This window comes from Myxine glutinosa, chromosome 8, assembly GCF_964187855.1.
Source record: "Myxine glutinosa chromosome 8, kmMyxGlut1.1, whole genome shotgun sequence".
NCBI classification, from domain to species: Eukaryota; Metazoa; Chordata; class Myxini; order Myxiniformes; family Myxinidae; genus Myxine; species Myxine glutinosa.
The window spans coordinates 25,374,321-25,396,148 of record NC_136268.1 but is presented as its reverse complement, the minus strand read 5'-3'; the positions used below and the strand labels follow the sequence as shown (position 1 = coordinate 25,396,148).

The 21,828-nt window shown below is 48.6% G+C and overlaps 2 protein-coding genes across 2 annotated transcripts in view; one reads left to right on the top strand and one right to left on the bottom strand.

Annotated features, from left to right (window-relative positions):
- Positions 1 to 1,628: 1,628 nt before the first annotated feature.
- LOC137440065 (interferon-induced transmembrane protein 1-like) lies at positions 1,629 to 21,787 on the bottom strand. The gene is made up of 2 exons (XM_068136404.2): positions 21,488 to 21,787; positions 1,629 to 1,935 (listed from the first exon to the last, which is right to left on the bottom strand). The coding sequence occupies exons 1-2, from the start codon at positions 21,734 to 21,736 to the stop codon at positions 1,759 to 1,761; spliced, it is 426 nt and encodes a 141-aa protein (XP_067992505.2). The 5' UTR covers positions 21,737 to 21,787; the 3' UTR covers positions 1,629 to 1,758.
- The window catches only part of LOC137432312 (troponin I, slow skeletal muscle), a 124,670-nt gene continuing 124,433 nt past the window's right edge, over positions 21,592 to 21,828 (top strand). Inside the window, exon 1 of the mRNA XM_078783034.1 lies at positions 21,592 to 21,693. The gene's annotated coding sequence lies outside the window, so the exon portion shown is untranslated. The remainder of the gene's footprint in view (positions 21,694 to 21,828) is intronic.

Below are 21,828 nucleotides of genomic sequence, written 5' to 3'. Positions count from 1 at the left end.
TAGAAAAGAGGCACTGTAAGAGCTGGAATTTTTTTTTGGGATGAATAGATTTGGTGAGCAAGTCGAAAGCAACCTTTTGAAGAAGAAGAAAAAGGTGTTATAATATACGACGGAATACAGAGAGAAATCATAAGGAAGAACGCTATAGAAAATTGGGTCGCCACGTCAACATCCAAGATGGCCGCCACCATATATATATATATATATATATATATATATATATATATATATATATATATATATATATATACAGTATATATATGTCTGAACCTCGAGCAAAATATCTTGAAAAATAAATGGACTACTAACTTCTAATCTTGTGTGGGTGTATCTACGCATAAGGAATAACGTTCTTGAAAATTGGGTCGCCACGTCAAAATCAAAGATGGCCACCACCATATATATGTCTGAACCTTGTGAGCGAAATATCTTGAAAAATAAACGAACTACTAAGGTCTAATCTGGTGTGTGGGTGCATCTACACATAAGGAAGAACGCTATTGAAAATTGGGTCACCACGTCAAAATCCAAGATGGCCACCGCCATGTATGTCTGAACCTTGTGAGCGGAATATCATGAAAAATAAGCGAAGTACCAACTTCTAATCTGGTGTGTGGGTGTATCTAGGCATATGGAAGAACGCGATTTAAAATTGGGTCACCACGTCAAAATCCAAGATGGCCGCCACCATATATATATATGTCTGAACCTTGTGAGCGAAATATCTTGAAAAACAAGCATTCTGAGTATTGCGCTGCAATACATGTCCCCTACCGGCAGTCTGTCGGCCGGAAAACTGTTGGGGAAATTACCAAAGTTCAAAGTGCCATAACTTTGTCAAAAATGATCGAAACGTCGTGAAGTTCTAACTTGATCTGTAACTTATCATGAGGAAACCATGTACCAAGTTTGAAATAATTAGCATTGAGTTTAGAAAGAAAAAGTCCGGAAAACTGTTCTTTGCGTGACGGACGGACAGACGGAGGGACGGAGTGCAAACCTATCGTCCCCTCCGGTGTATACCGGTAGGGGACTAATAAACGAACTACTAACTTCTAATCTGGTGTGTGGGTGGTATCTACGCATAAGGGAGAACGCTATTGAAAATTGGGTCGCCACGTCAAAATCCAAGATGGCCACCTTGCGTCTTCCACTTTGTCAACTCGCATCACTTCACCGACGGGGGACCGAGGCGTAACGCTTTTCTCCATGGCCAAAGGCTAATTTTCTCGTTTACAAACATATCACGAGCAACTTCCTGATCAATTAGCAGCTCCGTTATCCAACACCTAATGTTCGGTCTGCGTCACCGCTAATGGCTCTGGAAGTGTGAGTGAGATTTTTGCTGTGTTCGACTTGGCAATCCTACCAATCCTGATCTTGGACAATTGCATCGAATTTGTAGGAATTTTAGAACTCTCCCTGTATATTTCTATTTCTTCACATTGCAAATGTTGACTGTTTTTAATACGGAGATAGAGAGAGGCTCATGGAGTAGCTGGATGTCAAAACAGGTGGTGTATAGAAGGAAGTTATCATTACTGCATATGTTGATGATTATCTGGTACTTGTGTTGCCAATAACTATTACCAGTGGAAGCTCCGTGGTAAAAAATATCACGCCAGAAGCAACGTGAAGCCTTTTATTCTTGTGTTGGTTGAAAGATCTCAAAGAAAACAAAACATTTCTTAGCAGGATTTGGACATTGCAGCCTGCGATGTAAATTGTGATGCATGAAAGAGCTATCAAAGTTACAGGTTAGTGAGCATTAACCTGCATGTTGTTGATGATAAACTCAATGAAGCAAATGAGGGCAAAAATGATCCCTCCAATTGATATTACAAACAGAACGAGGCAGGCGATGTTCAGGCCCAGGGCGATCTTAGAATACTTCTTGGCAAGCACGTAATCCTTCAGATACTTGTGGTCCCGACTCTAGGGGTGGGATGGGTGGAAAGGTGAGTTTAAATATGAAAAACAACAAAAGGAGATTCGAAGAAGAAAAAATAAATAATTTAAACCTTAGATCTGATAGAGTTGGAGTTAAGCAATGGCTCTTCGGATGGTTAGGGTAAGGTTAACAATGGCTGGATGATTACCTCTGTCACTGAAGGTGCACGGAAGGTATATTTTATTTTCACCCCTGGTTGTCTGTGTTGTCTTTGACTAGAGTGATTATGGCTCTGGGGGCATCATCACTCTGCGCGAAGCGAAAAGCAGGGTTTAGGCATTCTGTTACGTGTGTTTGTGTGGCATGTCTGCTGTCTTAAAATTCATTTTCTCAGCAACCGTTGGTCTGATTGACACGAAACGTTACCAGAGGAGCACCTCCGTGGATGGAATTTTTTCATTTATAATTATTACGTCATTGGTCATGTGGTACGGACGCCATCTTGGAAAAACGTGACACCTCTATCTCCCTAACCGCTCAATGGAAAAAGTTTAAACAAGGCTCATTGTCAAGTACTCCCCATGGGGAATAAGATATGTTGATGGTCATTGGTGCCCCTCATTATGACGTCATAATTCGACAAGTACAACACTTGATCTGATCAGTATGAAAAAAGAAAATTTCCTCTCCAACTGTTAGGCCGATGGACACGAAATTTGTACCATAGGAGCAACTCTCCCTTTATATTTTTTTATGATAATTATTACGTCATAGGTCACGTGGTATAGGCGCCATCTTTGAGAAATCGAAAAACGTTGCCACTATATATCTCCAAAACCGCTCCATGGAAAAAATTGAAACATGGCTCATTGTGAAGAACTCTGCATGGGGAAGAGGTGTTGTTTACGATGACTATTGGTGCCGTAATTATGACGTCATCATTCGACTGGGACAACACTTAGTCTTATCAGTTTGAAATGTATTGAGCGTGATCTTTGCAACAATTATATGAGAGAATATAAATTTATGATGTTAACGCTCACGTGGTCTGGCAGCCATATTGGATCAAAGAAAAATAAAACCGTTCAAAAACAGAAGGGTTGGCTCGCACGAAGTTGACTGCACAGGGTAAGTATTCTATGAGGGCAGCACTCAATAGTAATGGACTTCGCCATCGGAATAAAAGCCCTCGAGCACAAAGCTGTACGGAATTTGTATGTGGTTATTGTGCTGGTTTAAATACAATACAGTCTGTGTTGTCTATCTGTCTGAGCACAACAACTCAAAAGTTATGGACACATTTGGACAAAACTTGGTGGGCAGGTTGGGTGTGTGACCCAATGGTGAAGAATCACTGAAATTATTGCATGCGGATCTGGACCTCCTTTATGTAGGTCCAGATCTGGATTCGATCATTACATATACTAGTGAGATACCCGTGCTACACACGGGTGGGAGGCCAGAAGCAAACAGGAAATGCAGATACGGCGAATGCCAAACCATGGAATTACGTGTGGTGGTGAGGCATTTTGAATTACGTTGTGGTGATGAGGCATTTTGAATAATGTTTGGTGGTGAGGTGTTTTGAATTCCGAAATTAATCTTACTGTAATTCACCAAATGTCCGTCCGTTCGTTCGAAGGTACCGCAAAAATGGCTGAACCGATCGCAACGATATTTTGGGTGGGTAAACCTGGGATCTCCTGGAGTAAAATAGGGTGTATTGTTTTTCCAATTTCAGCTTTGGCCTCCAGCATTTTCAGGTTTGGACTCCCGCATAACGTTATTTTCCTGGGTGCCGCACAAACGGCTGCACCAATCTATGCAAGGCTGCTCAGTAACCTCGGACAAAGACCTTTTATAAGGACATGGGTTGAATCCCTGCTTGAGAGAATGCCAACCCCCTCCCCGCCCTCATGGTCTCTCCAACTCACAATCCCACGAGATATGCGGAAAGGCCGACCCAAACTTTTTTTTTTGATTCATATATAAACATCATTAAAAGTAAATAATGACCTAGGCCAAAGTTCAAACGATGTGGGTTTAATCTCGACATGAGAGAATTCCACATAGCTATTTGGGCGGTGTATAAGCCAACAGATCGCTGTCTCCATCGATCTTGCCGAGGCGCAACACCTATCAGCTCAAAATCCTTTTAACTGTTCACTTGGTAGTTTTACAATAAAGGAAACATTAACAGTTGTTAAAAGTTTATTTTGTGATTAATTTGTGATTGGAGTTGTGTTGTTTGTGATGAAAAAAAGAGATATCAAGTTCAAGTGAATGACATGTCGTGATGGTTTCTACTTTCTGAACGTAAACTTCGCGGATCGCCATATACAGATTCGCCACGGACCCACGATCGATGTTTCTATACGTGAACGTACCTGTTTGTTTGCGAACGGGTATGTTTTTCATGGAAGTCCTTCACGAACTTGCTGTCCATGTCTGATGTGTGACTGAAGGTGCAACAGGAATGTGGAATTTATTGGTTTCACGTTTTAGCATTCGCATTGTCTGTTTGCTTCTGGGCTCCCAACCACGCGTAGCAAGGGTATCCCACTCGTTATTAAAATTACGAAAATTACGTGACCGCAAGAGAACACTTGATCGAAGATTGCAGCGAAGGATTGTTCGAATGGTGGAGAAAGCACCTCGATCAACTCCCAAACAGATTCAAGCTGACCTTCAGACACAAGTTTGCTCACGCAGTTTCAACTCACAACATCAGTCACCAACTCGATGAAACGGGGTTCCATGGTAGGAGACCCAGAAAGACCCCACTGCTAAGAAAGCCCGACTGGAGTTTGCTAAAACACACCTGAACAAGCCAAAATCCTTTTATTATAATCGAGCAATCACGGTTATGTTTGTTTGTTTATACGCGACCAAAACGTCTTATTCTTCTTCAAATAAAATTAACACCCAAAACACAGACCATGAACTCTTAATTACGTTTAGACTGCTGAGACTCCTCAGACCTTTGACGACCTTTTGAATCCCCCAAGACCCTGAAGACCCAAAAACCCCTGAAGACACCGAAGACCCCCTATACTCTTAAAGGCCCAGAGGATCCAAAATACCATGAAGACCCAAAAGACACCAAAATGGTCAAAGATGCCTGTCCCTCTGAAACGACGTGTGGTGAGGCGCACGGAGCCCGCTCGCATATATGTCTATATCTTCTTCTTCGTGGTGGTGAGGTGTTTATTTAAAACACCTCACCACCACATGTTTCAAAACACATATACATATTGTTGCGGCTATGAGGACTGTATTTTTTTTGATTGTGTGCTTTATTATTATTATTATTGTTATTCTGCGCCTCCTGCCTCCGGAGCTGTGTAAAGGTCAAAGGGCGTCCCATAATTAGTCCATAAAGCATCCACACCACAGCTAATCATAGAATACCCCTGTTCGATAGCTTATATCTTATTATGTGTTTTAGGGTAAGGCTGTGTCTCCCATTAATTGAAATACTCCATTGCACCAGTGAAAGAGATAGATTCCCTTCATTCCAACTCCCAAAACCTCCATTCCCCCTTTCGTCGATTGGAAACTACCTCCCCTCCAACAATTGCCGCCATTGACCACGAGGCAGGGTTGGGGAAGAAAGGCGGGTCCCCACCTCGTCATAGAGGGGAGGAGTGAGTCAGCCCCACTCAACCAACCACGAACAAGGGGTTGGACTTGGAGAGGGTGTGGAGAGAAACATCAAGGAGGTTCGCGAAGGTTGAGGGGCGGGGCCAATATAACCCACGGCAGGGCGTTTCCCAGCAGCAGACAAGGGAGATGAGCTTTGACGACAGAGAGACGAGAAGAAGTCCAGGGTTGAACTGCAGCTCGAGCCACCGAAACTGCACTCACTGCAGCTCGAGCCACCGAAACTGCATTTGCTGCAGCTGGAGCCACCGAAACTGCAGCCACAGCAGCGTGAGGCCTGGACGGCAGTTTGGAGCAGGGCCGCGAAGGAGCGGCGGCTGCCCACGAGTCGATCAGCTGCAGAACTAGTTGGACCTCCCTATCCCGCCAGCCATCCACCAGCCACCCACCTGCCATCCCTATCATCATTCCCTGTGTTAGTGTGCTCGTAGTCTGTCTTTTGTCTTGTCCCTGGGTAGTAACAATAAGTCTGTATAAGCTAGTATTTTCACTGTGTCACCTGCGTCTCATGTGCTTGTAAATAAACGTGACTGCTGTCTTTTTGCTTATGTGTGTGAATAGTAAATAAATTTAGTAGTATTTCCAAATCTTTCTTTGCCTTCGTTTTCCTCTTTGCATTCGGTCGCTTTAGAGTTTTCCCGATTGAATAGCGGTAGCGCGATCCGGCCAAAGTTTGGGGCAAATCGGGTATTAGTCGGGGAATAACTGTTCGGTCGCGGTAATACCAACCGCTCGGTAAATAACATCTTTAACCGCGTCCGTAACAATTGGTATCTGGGAGTGGGATACGAGGCCCGAAGCGCGCTTAACGCGCTCAAAATTACAAGCAGCTGGAAATTGTTGTGTTTTAAAAGCAAAACCCGAATTTTGAAATCGCGCCATGGCTGGTCAAGGCGATCGGATGCCGGTGGGTGAGCTAGAGGAGGGGTTAGGAGTAACCCAGGATCAGAGGAACGAAGTAGAGGAGAACATTGGCAATGTGGTTGAGGGGGTATCAGGTGCACAAAATAGCGCTCTCGCGCACGAGGTTACGGGCGCGCAAAATGGCGCCTCGCACATGGCAGCGAGGGCCGCGCCCGCTGCGCAAATGGCTGTGATAGATGTGCAAATGTCGCAGCAAATGGCTGCGCAAATGGACGCCTGTATAACGCGATTATTAGCGACGATGGGAGTGTCAAGGCAGGAACTGAACGAAGATGTGGATCGAATGGCCAGATTGAAAAAGGCGGAAGGGAACAGAGACCGCAGGTTGGGCGAGAGGGTCCCAAGGGTGCACGAGGAGGTAACGTGGGTCGAGAAGCGCTGGTTGAGCGAAGCGGAGGAAAGCGCGGGTACAATGACGGGGGTAGAAATCGCGACACGGGGTTTGGAGCAGCCGGCGACGGCTGAGGTAGAGGAGGGTGTTTTATTAAAGCCAGCGGTCGTCGAGGTGAATAAAGAAAAAGCAGTGCTGGGAATTAAAATTGAAGAGATGACGGAGGTAGCCCGGGAATTGCAGGGAGAAATGGAAAATGTGCAAAGTCCCTGCTCACATCACGATGCTGTGCTTAACCCGAATGGAAGTTTGCAGGTTTTGGTGCAGGGAGGAAGAAGAACCCCAAAGGTGAGACGTGCTGTGTATTGTGCGGGGAGATTTTGTAAGAGAATGTTTAGCGACAAAATAATTTTTGCACGCTTGGGATCGAGGAGGCATCCGGGCGTTGGTGAAGGGTCCCGTGTGAGTGGAAATGGCACGCGTGTGAGGAAAAAGTGTGCGTCGGTAAGTGGGTGTGTTATAAAGTGTGGGAGTGAAACCAAGTGCGAGCGAGAATGCACGTCGGGGTGTACGGAGTGTGACACGGAGAGTAAGGTGGTGGTGGAACGTGTGCGAGGAAGCACACCTGAGTTGGTGGTAGCGCGGGTGTGGGAGAGCCCATGTGAGCGCGTTAGTGGGTGGATGCAAGAGTGCACGCCCATGGTGAGTGGTACGGAGTACGTACCAAGGGAGAGTGTGCAAGACGGTGCGCGAGGTGTGTTAAGGGAGTGTGCGAACAGTGAGTGTGCGCGAGAGGTGTGGTGTGTAACAGGGAGTACGTTGGTGGAATGTACGGACGGCGTTGGAACGCCGGGTTTGGTGAGGGTGAAAGGGGTAGCGTATGCGTGTGAGCATGCAGGTGAAGCATCGACGGTAACCGGGTTAGCGGTTAGGGCGACGGATAGCCGATGCGAGCACTCGGGGCGCGGTGTGCTTTGTTGGGTGCGAGGCCCGGCGCGGGTCGATGCTGCGTCGCTTCTCTTCGAAGCGTCGTTGTCGATTCGGGCTTGGCCCCGCCCTGCACGATCGAGTCCGGGCCTTGGCGGGCGAGGCGACCGGTACGGTTCAAGGGCGAGTGGGAGGAAGCGGAACGGTGCCCCTCGCGGGGACGGGGTTCCGACCGAGGGAGATTGAGCCAGCAGGCCCGGGGCCGCAAGGTGCCGCGCCGAGATGGTGCGTGGAACCTCGGCCCAACCAAACCACCTCCCTTGAACCGAAAGCCGGACGGATTCAACCTGCAGGCGACCAAACCACCCGAATTCATTGCTCGGCTTTACGAACCGAGTTTAATGATGTCATGATGCACCGAGGGGAGGATATAGCGGACTGTGATGATGATGATACTGATAGTGTTTTTGGATTCGAAATTTTGGGATAGAAAATTTTTGATTGCTGAAATTTGGTGAGCAAAATTGATAGTGGGACCTCCCCGATGTGGTGGGATGGGCAATCCACCATCCCTCACAGCGAGGGGGCAAAGGAGCACTAGTTTTATGGGGTTGATGGCAGTGAAAACTAGCCCGGGAGGGTTAGGATATATCGTGTGTAGGGATCTAGCGAAGATGACATTAGGTAACGTTAAGGTTAGTTAGTGACAAGGATACCTGTAGTGGGGACGCAGATAGATTAGAGTGGATGATAATGACGTGGTATGTGCTTAGTTTAAAGGGAAGACGGGGAGCACTAAGTTAGCAGGGCAACAGGTAGTTCAGATGATGCCGTGTGAGTGTTGGAGGTGTATTCAAGTGTATCGAGCAGTGTGTGAGGATTGAACAGGTGTGATTGAACAGGTGTGATTGCACAGGTGTGCAACTGAACAGGTGGATGGAGCAGTGCTTGAGTGATGGTGATGGTGAGGTGTGTTGTGTTGACCAACTGGTCCAGGAAGAGGAGGAGGGTGCAGGTGGCACCAGGTGTGAGTGCACAGGTGTGCACCAACAGGTGTATGGAGAATGGTTGTGTGGAATAAATGGTAGTGTGGAATATCTGCAGTATTGGAATGGATGATCGTGGAGTGAGTATGGTGGAAACTATGGAGTGGAGTAGATGGTGCAGAGGTGTGAATGGGGGAAGAGTGGACCCCCATCACGAATACCCGGGGCGGGTAGTGTAAGTGTTAGGTAGAGGGTATAGGTAAATTGTGGTTGGATATTGGCATCTGTGGTGCGGGTGAAAGAATGGTATTTGGATGGGTGCATTAGTGTTGTGGAAATGGCTGGGCGTGTAGCCTGTTAGTGTGTGTAGTTGGTTTGGGCACTCCACCACTGTGAGGATGTCGGCCAGGTGAGGCCGCAGGTGGGCTCTGGGAGCCGGTAGAGTTGTTGTGGATGGGGCCCGAGGATCCGGAGGACGGACCCGGGTAGCCCAGTGCCAGAGGGCACCAAGGGGTGACAGAGCCAGGAGGGGCCTTCCCCAGTTAGTTAGGTTAGGGTGAGGAGCTAGGTAAGCTCGGGTGGCAACTGCAGTGGTGGAGGTGTGCAGGTGGGTAGACCTGCTGGGAGAGCTACACGTCACAGCCCAGAAATTGTGCAAGGGCACAGGGAGATGAATCGGGGGAGTGAGACCCCAAATTGAGAAGCACCACAGTTTGGTCAATGGGAATTGGTTTTTAGAACCCATAGTGTAAGTGGCCAATGGATTGGCAGGGAAAGACCCCGGGTAGTGTAACGTGTGTTAATGTCATTTAGAGAATAGTTAGGATGAAGAAGTCTCCTCGCACCATCTGCATCCACTCACCTGAGGTGACAGGTACTCCACACCATGCCATGTTTAATTATTTTTGATGCAAATGTTTTGGATTGTGAGACGCATCATGACGTGGGTGTGACATTGTGCTTGATTTTCCATCTCTTCCTCCCTAGGAGGGACTGATGATGAATTGGTGATAGCAAATTATGATGTTGAGTTGGAGATGGCAAATTATGATGTTGAGTTGAAAATGGCAAATTTGATTGGTTAGGAGGGAGAGAAGACGAATTTGGTTTATGGGAGGAACGGGGAAGACAGTAGGGATGTTTGTTGATTTGTAAAGTAGATGTTTATGGGTAGTGTTGTGTTTTGTGGATACAGTAAGGGGTAAGGGAGGGGCCATGTAGGTTACCTGGTGGGGGGGGGGGGCGTACGATAGGAACGTACCTGTCTCACCTGGTTCCCATGTGCCCCCAGTGTGCATTACCTTATATTGCGTGCACTTTTGCGCCCTTACCACCTTACTCACTTGTTTCTTCTTTTGTCTCCCACCTCCGAGGATCTGGCTTTGGGGTAGAGAGAGAGGAGAGAGAGGTGCTGGCTACGCAGTTGTGGGCCTGCACTTTCGCTGTTGGCTGCCTGGATCGATACACCATATGGACCGCAATGTTTGTGGCCACCCACAATGGACCGCAGCTCTTTTGCGGCCAAGCACCACCCGTGGAAGGACCTATGGGTCAACGTGGCACCTATGCCATAAAGGTGAACCACTGTTAATTAACACCAAGTGCACCACAAGAAGAGCAAGAGACACCTGCAGGGTTAGGGGTTGTCGAATTTATTTTTATTCCAATGAACAATGGTGACTGCACCGATTGGTGGTGGGGTGGTGCTTTTGATGCTCGGGAAGGGTGCTCTGCACGTTATTAAAGGCCGTCGGCCACAGAGCACTCGTGGGTTGGTGTATCGATGTTGGCAAGCGCGCTCTCTCTATGCATAACATCTGCATGTGTTCCTCCAAAAACAGGTCCTGGATCGTAGTGTAGATATCAGCGTAATCTTGTAAATAATGCTCCCTACCGGCTGTATGTTTAGTTTGAGAATTCTTTCCGGATTCGGTTATCCTGTGGGTGTGTTTCTGTGAGGAGAAGGGTGCAACGTCGCAGGGGGACATATTTACTCATTTGTGAATATCTGTAAAACTGTCGCACTCAGGGTAGAGTTAATAGTAGAGGGAACTACATTGCGTGCCACACTAAAGTAGGTAAAAATTTATCGGGTCGGGACGCCCCGAGGGTAGAGAAGGGTGCAATGTTGCGAATATGGAATTTGGCCTCCATATCCGCTTGTAAATATTCCCCTATTTTCTCCAATACTCCCCAACTTTCCCCGATCCCCCATTCCCTAGTCCCATTGCATGTAAATAACAATCAGTAGAGCCGACCTTCCCCTTATTCCCCCATTGAATGTCGTGCCCAGGTCCACCGCACCACACGTAGCCAACTTTCGGACATCTTCCTAGTTATTCTTAATCTATGTCAGTTAAGGCCTCGTTTCCATTAATTATGACTCTTCGTTGCACCAGAATGTGATTATATGGCATCAGTAGTGAGTTTAGGACCTTTCCCATACCTCCTCCCATCTTCTTCCCCAAACAACAACAATAACAACAACTACAACAACAATTACAACAACAACAGAGGAGATGGCGGCGGAGCGGGGGAGGATGCGTCCTCACACCGGCTCGATTAGCTCCAGACCATGCGCTCCACGGGGTTACCCCGAAGGGGCTGGCTGTCAGCTCCTCGTCAGGGGCGGAGCCAGTAACCCCCCCCGCACGCACCCAATGAGAAGCAACGTGCCGATTCCACGAGGCGGAGCTAACGAGCCGAGGGCGTGTCACTCCCCGCCGGATATACGCGGCCCCGCGCCGGATGTGACGTGAGATGCGCCCCCAGCTTGAGACGACAAGACGCCACCTCGAGCGCTGAGAGACCTCCTGCATCTTTTGGGCCGCGCCATCCTGTCCCTGAGCACAAGGTGCACCTTGTGCTGGCCATCGAATACCCGCTTTCCTTGTCATCAATCCCCGTGTGAGTCAGTTTTTGTCCTGTTTCTCTGTGGTCTGTCGGGAATAATATAAGGTTGTGTCTAAGTGCCTGTCTTCCTATGATGTACCTCTCGTCCCTGTAATCTGACCTTCCGCACGAATATAACCTCCTCCGGAGGTCTTGAGAACTGAACCCCTGGTGTCGTATTGTGTCATTATAACCCAGCCGGGTGTCTTCTCTTTCCTATTGAGCCAGCGTAGCGCGGCTTCGTCGACGTTCGAGTACAATCGGGTAATTTGTGCGGACACGACGGCCATTCCGCTCGGCCCACCTTAACATCAAAGTCGTGTCTGTAACAATATGTTGCGAACATTGTGTGGTCAGCAATGAAGACGAGAGTCTGAATTACATGTATGCAAAAGACCTTGTGAACCAGTGAAGCAAATACACGGGTAAGCATGAATTAAATCTAGGGCATGATATAATTTCCATGATGTTTACCTCTACACTCAATGGTGGAAGGAGGTAATGTTTTGATCCCAGCTTGTCTGTATGTCTGTTTGTCTGTTAGTCCACAAAATTCCAGACAAAGCTTGTAGTAGTGGTAGTTGTAGTGGTAGTGGTGATAACAGAAATTGTTATATAGAACTGAACTTGTATTATTATTATATGCAGAAAATAACTTAATTTCTATATGCCCTGCAGTGGACAGGTTAATTGGTTTATGCACTGAAGGGGTCACCCTGGTGTGCACTGCTGTGTTCTGCCTCACTGAGTTGTTCAGGTATGATGTACTCAGCACAAGCTTCCGGTCGGCCCGGAGGTGGGGGTGCGGGGCCTGTCACGGAACGTCAAAACAAACGGCCTGCCGGGGCCGCCCAAAAGTCGGGCGTGAGGGGCGCGTCCACTAATGGAACGCCTCTCGCTTCCCAGATCGAGGGCCACGTGGTCAGGAGAACCTCGTCCCTTCCGGTCACACTTTGCCTATCGGCCGGCCTCGAAGACCGAAATTGTGACGGTGTCACCCGAAAAATGTGAAATTACGAAATTTGAAAAAAATTGAAAAAAAAAATTACGGAATTTCAAGTGGCCCAATATCTGAAAATGTTCGCAACATATTAATGTACATTTGTGCCAAATTTGGTGCTTGTTTCACAAAATGCACAATTGTTTTGAATATTTGGGCTAAGCCGCCCCACTAGAGAGAGATATGTGCATACCAGAAGTTTGGTACGATTTCACAAAAGTTTGAGAAAGTAGTTCAGTGACAAGACAACACAGATGCTGTGCAGATATATATATATATATATATATATATATACATCGATAAAGCTCAGTTGACGTTTTGCTCCACCAAATAACAGTGAAACAGAGTTGAGTAAAAGGGTGAAAATTCTACAGATGCTGTGATAAATTAGTTATTTATCACAGCATCTGTAGAATTTTCACCTCTGTCGGTTTGAATGTTTGAAAGAGAATAGAGGTCTGGATCAATTTTTGAATTAAATTTAAATCCCGATTTATACATATTGTTGTGGATATGAGGACTGTATATTTTTTGGATTGTGTGCTGTACTATTGTGATTATTGTTTATTCTGTGCCTCCTGCCTCCGGAGCTGTGTAAAGACCAAAAGGGCGTCCCATAGTCCACAAGCATACACGTCAGCCAAGTAATAGAATATACCTGTTGATAGTTATCTCTTATTCTGTGTATTAGTGTAAGGCTGTGTCTTCCATTAATTGAAATACTCCATTGCACCAGTGAAAGAGAATAGATTCCCTTTCCTTCCCATCCCCAAAACCTCCATTTCCATATTACATCCCCTCTCGTCACCGCTGAGCCCTCGATTGCCCATATTACCTCCGATCCAATTGCCGCCATTGGCCACGAGGCAGGGTTGGGGAAGAAAGGCGTGTCGCACCTCGTCAGAGGGGAGGAGGGGCGCGCCGCCCGTCGTCATCCAGGGCGGAGCCCGAGGGTCGCGCGACCAACCAGGGCCGCGGTGAGTGACCCGGTAGGCGTGCCCTCGGAGTCGGCGGCTTGATTTCGCTGGAGGTGATAAAAGCGACTGTAAGGGACTGCTTTATGAGAGAGGCCTTGGAGATGAGCATGAGATGAGAAGAGAAGAGAAGAAGAAAGAGAGTTGCAAGGAGTTGGTCACAGTCGGTTGCCAGAGAGAGGAGTCGGTGGTGAGAAGTGAGAGAAGCAAGAAAGAGTTGAGGGTTGAGGGACCAGACCAGTGAGACAAGTCCTGGGAACGCAGCGGACGGAGGCCGCCGCAGCCGCGACACCCCACCGCCAAAGGGGGCCTGAACGGCGGTTCGGAGCAGGGCCGAAACGGAACGGCGGCTGCTGAACGCGCCGGTTGTGCTGCAAGACCCCCCCTTGGACCTTTCCTCTCCCGCCAGCCATCCACCTTCTGCCATCCCTGGCATTCCCCGTGTGAGTCGTCTTTGTTTGTTCTGTCCTGGGTAATAAGTTAAGTCTGTAGATAAGCTAAATTTGCACTGTGTCACCTGCGTCTTGTACTTGTAAATAAACTGAATTGCTTTTTGTTGCTTGTGTGTAAATAGTCAATAAATTTAGTAGTATTTCCAACCTGTTTGTCTTCATTTTCCTCTTTGCATTGCGTCGTTTTCGTCTTTTCCCTCATTGAGCAGCTGGGGTGCGATACGGCCAAAGTCTGGGTGAATCGGGTGAGTTTTGTTAGGTCGCGGTCTTACACCACCGCTCGGTCTATAACATCTAACCGCGATCTATAACAATTGGTTGTCAGGAGGTGGGATTCGAACCTGGGACTAAATTTATTTAGCCCAAATTTTGGACACCAATTGTGTTAGTACTATAACAATTGGTGTCTGGGAGTGAGATTCGGGGCCCGAACCAAATTTTTAAAACATCTAGAAAAAAAATTTTGGTCAAAATTACGAGCTGCCGAAATTTTTTTTTTTTTAAGCAAAACCCGAATTTTGAAATCGCGCCATGGCTGTTCAAGGCGACGGGATGCCGGTGGGAGAGATAGACGGGGTAGAATCGACCCAGGACTTAGGAAAAAAAATGGTGGAGGAGAGTAAAGAAGGTGTGGTTGAGGGAGTATCAGACGCACAAAATGGCGCCTCGCACATTGCTACGGCGGCCGCACCCGCTGCACAAGTGGGAGGGATGGCCCAAATGCAGGCCCTCATGGAGCAATTTATGGCACAAATGAGGGCCTCTATGGAAGAGTCAATGTATAATTGGAAGAGGGATGCCATGTCAGACGAATCCGGGTGTGATCTAAAAAAATTGAGGGAGGAATCCAGGTGTGAAGTGGAAAAACGGATATCAGAGGCAAGGGAGCAGAGGGACAGAGACCGCAAGTTGGGCGAAAGGGTCCCAGGGGTGCACGAGGAGGTAACGCGAGTCGAAAAGCGCTGGTTGAGCGAAGCGGAGAAAAGCGCGGGTACGATGACGGGGGTAGAAATCGCGACACGGGGTTTGCGAAAGCCGGCGACCGCTGAGGTAGAGGAGGGTGTTTTATTAAAGCCAACGGTCGCCGAGGTTAATAAAGAAAAAGCAGTAGCGGGAATAATTAAAATTGAAGAGATGACGGAGGTAGCCCGGGAATTGCAGGGAGAAATGGATTATGTACAAAGTCCCTGCTCACATCACGATGCTGTGCTTAACCCGAATGGAAGTTTGCAGGTTCGCGTGGAGAAAAGGATCCCCCAGGTGAGTCGTGCTGTTGTGTATTGTGCGGGGAGATTTTGTAAGAGGATGTTTAGCGACAAAAGAATTTTCGCGCGCTTGGGATCGAGGAAGCACCCGGGCGTTGGTGAAGGGTCCCGAGTGAGTGGAAATGGCACGCGTGGGAGGAAAAAGTGTGCGTCGGCGAGTGGGTGTGTTATAAAGTGTGGGAGTGAAACCGAGTGCGAGCGAGAATGCACGTCGGTGTGTACGGGGTGTGACACAGGGAGTGAGAGCAATACGGAGTGCACGCCCATGGTGAGTGTTACGGAGGACGTAACGGAGGAGAGGTGTGGACCGAAGTGTGCGCAAGAGGTGTGGTGTGTAACAGAGAGAGCGTTGGTGGAATGTACGGACGGCGTTGGAACGCCAGGTTTTGTGAGGGTGAAAGGGGTAGCGTATGCTTGTAAGCATGCAAGTAAAGCGTCGACGGTAACCAGGGTAGTGGTTAGGGCGACGGATAGCCGATGCGAGCGCTCGGTGCGAGGGGGGGTGCTTTGTTGGGTGCGAGGCCCGGCGCGGGTCGATGCTGCGTCGCTTCTCTTCGAAGCGTCGTTGCCGATTCGGGCTTGGCCCCGCCCCGCACGGTCGAGTCCGGGCTTTGTCGGGCGAGGCGACCGGTCCGGTTCGAGGGCGAGTGGGAGGAAGCGGAACGGTGCCCCCTCGTGGGGACGGGGTTCCGACCGGGGGAGATGGAGCCATCGGGCCCGGGACCGCAAGGTGCCGCGCCGAGATGGTGCGTGGAATCTCGGTCCAACCAAACCACCTCCCTTGAACCGAAAGCCGGACGGATTCAACCTGCAGGCAACCAAACCACCCGAATTCATTGCTCGGCTTTACGAAGCCGAGTTTAATGATGTCATGACGCACCGAGGCTAGGATATAGCGGACTGTGATGATGGTGATCGTGATAGTGATAGTGTTTTGGACCCAAAATTAGAGAAAAACAAAATTTGATGATTGGCAAAGGATTGGCAGTAATGATTGGCAGATGATTAGTGATTGGCAAATTTTTGATTGGTTGGAATTTAGGTGTACAAAATTGATAGTGAGAGACCCCCGATGTGGTGGGATGGCAAATCCACCATCCCTCACAGACGTGGGGCAAAGGAGCTATAGTTTATGGGGTGTATGGCAGTGAAAACTAGCCCGGGTGGGTTAGGTTATATTGTAGGGATCTAGAAGAGATTGACATTAGGTAACGTTAAGGTTAGTTAGTGACTGATACCTGTAGTGGGGACGCAGGTAGATTAGTGTGGATTATAATGACGAGGGAGCGCAATAGTTTAAAGGGACGACTGGGAAGCGCAAGTTTCAGAAGGGAGTAGTTAGCTGAGATGATGCCGTGTGTGTGAGAATTGAACAGGTGTGATTGCACAGGTGTGCAACTGGACAGGTGTGTGGAGCAGTGTATGAGGGAGTAGTGGTGATTGTGTGTTGTGTTGACCAACTGGTCCAGGAAGAGGAGGAGGGTGCAGGTGGCACCAGGTAGGATTGCACAGGTGTGCAACGACAGGTGAATGAAAGACAGGTGTATGGAATAAATGGTATGGAGTATTGGAATGGATGGTCGTGGAGTGAGTATGGTGGAAATTGTGGAGTGGAGTGGATGGTGCGAAGGTGTGGATGGGGGAAGAGTGGACCCCTTTCACGAGTACCCGGGGCGGGTAGTGTAAGTGTTAGGTAGAGGGTATAGGTAAATTGTGGTTGGAAATTGGCATTTGTGGTGCGGTTGCAGAATGGTGTTGTGAATGGGTGCATTAGTGTTGTGGAAATGGCTGGGCGTGTAGCCTGTTAGTGTGTGTAGTTGGTTGGGCACTCCACCACTGTGAGGATGTCGGCCAGGTGAGGCCGCAGGTGGGCTCTGGGAGCCGGTAGAGTTGTGGATGGGGCCCGAGGATCCGGAGGATGGACCCGGGTAGCCCAGTGCCAGAGAGGGCACCGAGTGGGGAGAGTGCCAGAGGGCCTTCCCCAGGTAGTTAGGTTAGGGTAAGGAGCAGGTAAGCTCGGAGGCAACTACAGTGGTGGAGGTGTGCAGGTGGGTAGACCCGCTGGGAGAGGTACACGTCGCAGCCCAGAAATTGTGCGAGGGCACCGGGAGATGAATCGGGGGAGTGAGACCCCAAATTGAAAAGCACCACAGTTTGGCCAATGGGAATTGGTTTTTAGAACCCATAGTGTAAGAGGGCCAATGGTTTGGCCGGAGAAAGACCCCGGGTAGTGTAAAGTTGCTAAAATCATTTAGAGGATAGTTAGGATGAAGGATCTCCTCGCACCATCTGCATCCACTCACCTGAGGTGACAGGTACTCCACACCATGCCATGTTTAATTATTTTTACTGTGCAAATGTTTGGAATGTGAGACGCATCATGACGTGGGTGTGACATTGTGCGTAATTCCATCTCTTCCTCCTTATGAGGATTGATGATGAATTGATGATGGCAAATTTTTGAAGTAGAGGGATTGTGGTGACGAATTTGGTATAGGGGAAATATGGGGAAGACGTGACAGTAGTGACGAATTGGTAATGTGTAGATTTTGTACATATGGGGTAAGGGCAAGGGTAGGCTAGGTGACAGGGGGGTGACGTACGGTAGGGACGAGCTTTCTCACTTCGCCCTCCGTACGCATTTCGCCTTGCATTGCCTTATTGATGTGTGCCTTTGTGACCTTACCCCTCGCTCAATTGTCTTTCCCCTTTTGTCTCCCACATGACCTGTGCGCCACTGGGTGCCGAGGGGAGCGTGAGTGGGTCGGCCATTGTGCGCCCGAAATTCCCAGAACCAGCTGTCTGCATCGATGCACCACATGTCTGTGGCCGAGCACCACTTATGGACCCCATGGGTTGGGGCATGGCCCCTCTGCTGGAACCGGCCATGAGGGCCCAAAATCTTGCTGGCGGACCTTGGCCACAGGGCACCGATGCCCCACAGGTGAACCACACGTAGTCGGCCCTGTGGGCCATAAATAAAGAAAATAAAAAGGACACATTGGGCACACTTTATTGCAAATAGGCCGCCAGTAAGAAAATGAAAATGACAACATCTGGAAGAACAAATAATGATAACCAGCAGAGGGAGCCGAAGAGCAAGAGATCACCTGCAGGGTTAGGGGTTGTTGAATTTATTTTATTGATGAACAGTGGTGACTGCACTGATTGGTGCTTGAGGGTGTGTTGGTGCGTTATAGGTGCTTTCATGGTGCATTGATGCAGAGCAGACTGTCTCCCCCCCAGAAAGAACAATTACAGGTCCTGGGTTAGTTTTGTAAATAAAAATAGCGTCAGTGTAAATAATGCTCCCCACCGTCAGTGTTTAGTTTGAAGACCATTCCGCAATTCGGTTAACTGTGGGCGTAAGTCTGTTAGGTAGGGTGCAATGGAGCAGCGGGACACATTTATTTATGTTTTAAAACTGTCGCACTCAGGGTCAGGTTAAAAGTAGAGGGAACTACACCTACGTGTCACACTAAATAAAAGTTGTAGGCCCGGGACGTGCCTAAGAGGAGGAGGGTGCAGTGTTGTGGATATGAGGACTGTATATTTTTTGGATTGTGTGCTGTACTATTGTGATTATTGTTTATTCTGTGCCTCCTGCCTCCGGAGCTGTGTAAAGACCAAAAGGGCGTCCCATAGTCCACAAGCATACACGTCAGCCAAGTAATAGAATATACCTGTTGATAGTTATCTCTTATTCTGTGTATTAGTGTAAGGCTGTGTCTTCCATTAATTGAAATACTCCATTGCACCAGTGAAAGAGAATAGATTCCCTTTCCTTCCCATCCCCAAAACCTCCATTTCCATATTACATCCCCTCTCGTCACCGCTGAGCCCTCGATTGCCCATATTACCTCCGATCCAATTGCCGCCATTGGCCACGAGGCAGGGTTGGGGAAGAAAGGCGTGTCGCACCTCGTCAGAGGGGAGGAGGGGCGCGCCACCCGTCGTCATCCAGGGCGGAGCCCGAGGGTCGCGCGACCAACCAGGGCCGCGGTGAGTGACCCGGTAGGCGTGCCCTCGGAGTCGGCGGCTTGATTTCGCTGGAGGTGATAAAAGCGACTGTAAGGGACTGCTTTATGAGAGAGGCCTTGGAGATGAGCATGAGATGAGAAGAGAAGAGAAGAAGAAAGAGTTGCAAGGAGTTGGTCACAGTCGGTTGCCAGAGAGAGGAGTCGGTGGTGAGAAGTGAGAGAAGCAAGAAAGAGTTGAGGGTTGAGGGACCAGACCAGTGAGACAAGTCCTGGGAACGCAGCGGACGGAGGCCGCCGCAGCCGCGACACCCCACCGCCAAAGGGGGCCTGAACGGCGGTTCGGAGCAGGGCCGAAACGGAACGGCGGCTGCTGAACGCGCCGGTTGTGCTGCAAGACCCCCCCCTTGGACCTTTCCTCTCCCGCCAGCCATCCACCTTCTGCCATCCCTGGCATTCCCCGTGTGAGTCGTCTTTGTTTGTTCTGTCCTGGGTAATAAGTTAAGTCTGTAGATAAGCTAAATTTGCACTGTGTCACCTGCGTCTTGTACTTGTAAATAAACTGAATTGCTTTTTGTTGCTTGTGTGTAAATAGTCAATAAATTTAGTAGTATTTACAACCTGTTTGTCTTCATTTTCCTCTTTGCATTGCGTCGTTTTCGTCTTTTCCCTCATTGAGCAGCTGGGGTGCGATACGGCCAAAGTCTGGGTGAATCGGGTGAGTTTTGTTAGGTCGCGGTCTTACACCACCGCTCGGTCTATAACATCTAACCGCGATCTATAACAATATAAATGCGAGTTGTCTGTGTGTGTGTCCGCCGTTTATTCAGAGATGGCTGAACGGATCTTCATCAAACTTTCAGAGGTTCATCAGTGAGTGCCTGGGAGTGTTCTATGCAAACAAAACAAAAAAAAAATTGAAGAATAAAAGTTCGTTTTTTTGGAGTAAAAAAAATAAAAAAATAAAAATAAAAATTGCTCGATAGTGCCGAAGCCTTTTTGAATTAATGACAGTTATACACAAGTACACATTCGCATAATTATAAAAAACAATTACCAGACATTTGAATACAAATAAATCAAACAATTCCGGAAGTGTACGGATTTGGTAGTACGGCTTATACTTCTTCCTGATCGGCATCACACAACTCAGAAACGTGAGCCACTCCCCTTCACCCCCCCCCCCGCCTCCCTTCCCCACCTCTTTCCCTCCCCCTCCTCCCCTTAACACCCCCCCTTTCCCTCCTCCCCATCCCCCCTCGCCTCTTCCCTCCTCCTCTTCCCTCCTCTCTTCCCTCCTCTCTTCCCCTCCTTTCCTCCCCCCTCGCCCCTCCTCTCCATCCCCCCCCTCGCCCCTCCTCTCCATCCCCCCCTCGCCCCTCCTCTCCATCCCCCCCTCGCCCCTCCTCTCCATCCCCCCCCTCGCCCCTCCTCTCCATCCCCCTCCCCCACTTCCCATCCCCCTACTCCTCCCACACTTCCCATCCCCCTCCTCCTCCTCCCACACTTCCCATCCCCCTCCTCCTCCTCCCACACTTCCCATCCCCCTCCTCCTCCCACACTTCCCATCCCCCTCCTCCTCCCACACTTCCCATCCCCGGCGCAGCAACGCCAGGTACCTCTGCAGGTATAAATATATAAAGTAGATATTGATGTAACCAGACCAGAGCCGTTGCCGGTCGACGACTTCCGTGAATTATATCGATGCACGGAGTTGATTGGTTGAACATGTTTTCCGTTTTTTTTTAAAGTTGTTACTTTAGAATATGCGGATGATCCTTTTAAGATGACTGTGATAAGTAAAATACTTGTAATGCATTTATCGCAAAAAAAAACTGTTATAAGCTCCCATGACCCTCGTCGTCACTGGACACTGGTTCCGCCATCTTGATGCGAAGCTGCGAGCCATGCGGTCGATGAACGGAGTAAAATGTGACCTTTTGGCGACTGACAAACAAAATAACAAACCAGGCCAACATGTTTGTACTCTGTTACTTGCAAAAGTGAAGATTCACAAGCAAAGAGACGGGTGAAAGAAACATAACCTCCGTCGGCCTTTGATGGTGGATATAATGATCGAAAATACAATTAAATTAATCGACAATCTATATCAAGTCAAAGTTACAAATTCATCAAAACAAAGTGAAACCACCATCTCCCCTTCCCCATCCAACACTTTCAAAAAGGTTTAAAAAGGGCAAAAACCTTGATGGAGAATACAGTGGCAACAAAGCCAAGGCAGAAGTAGTTGAAGAAGAAGAAGTTCCAGAGAGACCAGGCGAAGTAGTCGCTCATTCGTGCGTTGTAGTACTCTCGTCCGTCGTCCATGTTGATGACGAGCTGCTGCTGGCTCGAGCACGTGTTAGCGCTGTTACTTTGAGATCCATTGCTGGGTGGAAACTCCTCGAGAGGTTGGTATATCTGGTTAGTCATGGTCGTGGCCGTTGTGGTCATGATGTGCACCTTGTTGAGCAGCTCTTTAAACAATGCAGCCGTGCGAAGGTTCCGATGTGATCTCGCTGTACTTTTCCCAAGTCCAACCGATT

Excerpts from the sequence above, each read along its gene's own strand:
- LOC137440065 (XM_068136404.2), bottom strand. The coding sequence starts at position 21,736 with ATGACCACAACGGCCACGACCATGACTAACCAGATATACCAACCTCTC. Across the intron at positions 1,936-21,487 it reads CCACTGTATTCTCCATCAAG|AGTCGGGACCACAAGTATCT; the intron begins GTTTTTGCCCTT and ends TCCCACCCCTAG.